This window comes from Alligator mississippiensis, chromosome 1 (genome assembly GCF_030867095.1).
Source record: "Alligator mississippiensis isolate rAllMis1 chromosome 1, rAllMis1, whole genome shotgun sequence".
Lineage (NCBI taxonomy): Eukaryota > Metazoa > Chordata > Crocodylia > Alligatoridae > Alligator > Alligator mississippiensis.
Genome location: NC_081824.1, coordinates 266,500,817 through 266,505,279, shown reverse-complemented (window position 1 = coordinate 266,505,279; position 4,463 = coordinate 266,500,817). Strand labels below are relative to the sequence as shown.

General features: G+C 40.5%; 1 protein-coding gene across 1 annotated transcript; it reads left to right on the top strand.

Moving 5' to 3' along the window:
• The first annotated feature begins 807 nt into the window (after window positions 1-807).
• Window positions 808-1,782, top strand: LOC102564726 (olfactory receptor 1052-like). Its single transcript, XM_006262285.3, has one exon. It carries the CDS (start codon window positions 820-822, stop codon window positions 1,780-1,782), a length of 963 nt encoding a protein of 320 aa, XP_006262347.1. The 5' UTR covers window positions 808-819.
• The last annotated feature ends 2,681 nt before the right edge of the window (window positions 1,783-4,463 follow it).

Sequence of the window (4,463 nt, the reverse complement as noted above, 5' to 3'; positions counted from 1 at the left end):
AAAGTAGGAACTTTAAATTGTATATGTGGGATCAACACACCATGTTATCAGGGAACAGACACCTACAGGGTAGAAACTTCACTGACAAGAAACAATGAATGTCTGCCTTAGATTTCCACTATAAATATCTTGAATAATTGGGACTTTGTTTGTTTAATGCTACAGGACAGAAAACAGATTTTCAGACAGTTCTGTCTGTCAAACACCAACTAGTCTGCAGATGGCAGAAAGGAAACAATCTGATTAATGGCTAGTCATGCATCTCTGCTGCAGATGGGTTTGCTACAACTAATATGGTCAATTAAGGTGAAATGCCTATGGTTAGTCTTTATAGAAAGTACAATATTAGTACATTGCAATCATGAGTGACTCAGGGAAACTATTTTCACATGTGGTTTCAAATTAAACTCCTAGATTCATATTGGGCCACCTAGATAGAAATAGCCTGATTTCCAAAGGTGTCTTCAGCTCCTTCAGATGTCAACTGGAGTGGTGTGTGTCTGCTGCTTCTATAAGTCAGGACATAGATTCAGGAATCTAACTTTACACACCCTGACTTGAAATGTCTGGCTTCTGCACACTAATCATTTTATGTGGCTAGAAGGATCTGAGCTGAGCACTGAAAAAATCTTCATTAAAACCAATTTATTTTCAGGCAGCTCAGGGTATCTGTGGGCTCCTGTCTGTGGAAGAACAACAACACTCAGTGGCCAGGATAGGATGACTACCCATAAAAGAGATTCATGCCTGGTAACTGTGGTTTGCCAATAATAATGTTTGCCCACACTCTTATTTTGACAGATAACACACAGTGAACAAATGGCAAAGGGCAACTGCACCAGGATGACAGAATTTCTTCTCTTAGGATTTACGGATGACCCAGAGTTGCAGCCTATCCTGTTTGTGGTGCTTTCTATGATCTACTGCATAACCTTAGTGGGGAATCTCAGCATGGTGGTGCTAATTTGGATCGATTCTCGCCTTCACTCCCCAATGTACTTTTTCCTCTGTAACTTATCCCTCATGGACACCTGCTGTTCCTCCTCCATCATCCCCAAGATGTTGCTCAATTTTGTAGCAGGAAAGAAAGGCATTTCTTTCTCTGGATGCATAACACAGTTGTTCTGCTTTGGTGTTTCTGCCACTGTAGAGTGCTTCCTTCTTGCAGTAATGGCATATGACCAATACATTGCGATATGTAACCCTTTGCTTTATAGAGCTGTTATATCTACCAGGGTCTGCATGCAGTTAGTGATTGCATCATATATTGGTGGCTTCTTCCATGGCATTTTGCATATGATTGGTATACTTAGATTATCTTTCTACAGGTCCAATGTAATTAGTCATTTCTTTTGTGACCTCCCACCACTGTTACAACTCTCCTGCACTGACACTTTTGTAAATGAACTGATAATTTTTATAGTCTCTGGCCCAATTCAGATCTTCACTTTTCTGATTGTCTTGCTGTCTTATGTTTACATCCTGTCCACCATCTTGCGAATGAATTCAGCAGAGGGGAGATGCAAAGCCTTCTCCACCTGCACCTCCCACCTGCTCTCTGTCTCCTTATTCTATGGTTCACTGTTTGTGTACATACAACCACATTCCAGCTACTCCCTGGATCACAATATGTTGGACTCTTTGTGCTATACGATCTTCATTCCCATGCTGAATCCTTTGATTTACAGCTTGAGAAACAAAGAGGTGAAAGAGGCCATGAGAAAAGCAATAGAGAGAGAAATATTTTTCCAGTGGAAAAAAAAAATCAAAGTTATTTTTTAAGCTTTCTTCTTAATTGGAATGTTTCACACACCATTGTTATCACCTCCAATTTTTTGCCTGATGTTCAAAGCTGTTTGATAGCAGCGTGAAACTCACATGATATAAACAGGAACGCTAGATTTCTAAGCCATATCACAGTGTGTCAGGGTGTGATGTTCTCTGAAACAAAGACGAAAACATTCCCATGCATCTTAAATGCAAAGGCACATGCATAAAAACAAGCCCCATCAGCTGTATGTGAAGTGCTTGCAGAAGGCTGACAGGGTCTGAGGATTGTTATTGCCAGGAAAGGTCTGTGCTGCAAGTGTGCATTTGTGACCTTGGGTATGGGAAATCGTGCAAATGGATACTGAGAATGGGATGGTTGCATTTTTGGCCATGTTTCTTCAGGAGTGGTGAAGCCCTGAAGGTGGGACACAATTTGTTCCAAATCAGCATTAACATCATCTTAACCCCATGCTGCATCTTCCTGCATTTTGTGTATTTTATTTCAATTTGGAAGAGAGTTTTAAGAACATTCCACTGAATCCTTGTGCTAGATGACTTTGATACATGGGTTTAGCTACACATAGCTCACTGAGAAGGAAGCAAATCTCCCACCCACCGCTCAAAAATTATTTTACCCTCTCTTAGACTGCCTGTCTGCATGAAGCAAGGCACCTGGAGTAGGGATCTCCTGCAAAAGCTGCTGACTAGATAAAATCATACACAAAGATCCTGGGCACAGACTGATCATGTTGTAAGCATGTTTCTTTTTTTGACTCTTTGTGAACTTTTTAGAAGTGTTCTTCTTTAATCCGTTCACCTCCTTTAAGCGTCTTCTCTTCTTTTTATCACTTTCTGGACCTTTTTCTTGCATTTGGTTACTTTGAGACATTTTTAACATTGCAAAGTCCCAAGATACTAGATTTTAAAACCGTGACAACCTGATATCCAAAAAGCCTATATTAAACTGCCTACAGTCTTCTACCTGGAGTTTCTCTGCTGCTGGGAATCTCAAACTGGTACAGAACCATGGATGCTACTACATCTTCTTCACCACAGTCCCCAGTGCCTGGCATGTGGAAGAGTGGAAAATAGACTGGGCCAGATGTGACACACACTCCAGATATCACCAAGTGGCATGCGGTTTTTCAGAACAACCTGACCTGTTTCAGCACACCTTTTGTGTGTGTTAGAAGGATTTCAAAATCTGTTCTCACGGGGGTGAGTGGGTTACAAATAGTCAGTGGGCTTCTAAAGAGATGAAAATGCCCTAAAACATCTCAATGGCCTAAAGATGCGTTGAAATGGTCAAAAAATAGTAAAGAATATTTTTAAAACAATCAATCGTAATGTATGTATTAATATTACCCAGAGAAAGAGACCCATATAATGTAAAAATAAAATAATTAATAAAGGATGAAACATTACTAAAAAAAAACTATACAATTTTCTTCCCTATTATAAGAGGGTCTAAAAAATCCTTTAAGAATATTTCAGAAGTAATTAAAGAGGGTTAAATGTAATAAATAGTGTAAATAAATAAAAAAGTGGATAAAAACAATATCCAATTGATTTCAGAAATATGCCCCACAGATGTCCTAAACCGTATAGAAACATTGTTCAAAACAATGCCCAAGAAGTGCTTCAAAAGAATGAGGGATGCAAAATTCGTCCAGAGGTCTTGTAAAAGAGAAGAAAAAGCATTTACAAATGTAAAAGTAATGTCCACAATAACCTCAGACAGGTCCTCAGAAGTGCCTTTAAAAGGTAAAAATATGGATATATTGTTAATGTATATATACAAGGCCCATGATTTTCCATAAAGCATGAAAATAGCTTCAGTTTCTATACAAATATTGTTAGAAAACTTCACAAAGGATTCAAAAGGTACATCCAATGTGCCCAGAAAATATCCAGAGAAGTGCAAGGGAGTAGAAAGTATCAAAGGTCCTGATCTGCCAGACAGTTAACTATAATTATGTTTATGCAAATAACGAGACTAATCCTGTTGAAGTCCTGTTGCTCTAATATAGGGGCCAGCAGGCTAGATACAGATTTGCCTTGTAGATGCCTCTATTTTGGTTTCAGCACACCTAACAATACACCGACATCATAGTGTCAGTGAGGAGTTCCAGGCCTCCAAGGCGTGATGCAAACCGTGTCCATACACTGAGCAGGGTGGCACCTAGAGCTAGCCAGTAGAAGACATTAGGCATCTGGGTGCACCTGGCCCTCTGCAGAGCTCAGGTACCTGGCATCAGTGAATATTAGGCAGAAGTTCATTTGAGATTCAGAGGCCCCAGAGGGTGGGTGCCTGAGTGACTGGTGGCAGTGGTGCTAGTGCTCCCCTATATATAATAAACCAAGTGATTAATTAGACCACTCCCCCAGGAAGTGGGAGACCTAGGTTCTAGGTCTTCTTCTGCCTGAGGGCATTTATACTCAGCTCTCGCCACCTGAAGAATGCCCTTACTACCAAGTTATGGACTAGGGAGGGGGGAGGACACGTTTCTCCCCTTGGCACTGAAGAACCTAAGCCAATAAGCAGCCAAGAATGCAGAAGTCATGGAGCCCAGAAAGAGAAGCAAGAGGAAGCCTGACTAGTCCCTGCTCTGAGTCTCTGCTCCCATCACTGTTTATGTACTTCACCTTAGACAGTCATTGGTTGAAAAAAGAAATAACCTTGGAAACAGGGA

Coding starts and splice junctions, on each gene's coding strand:
- LOC102564726 (XM_006262285.3), top strand. CDS start 820: ATGGCAAAGGGCAACTGCACCAGGATGACAGAATTTCTTCTCTTAGGA.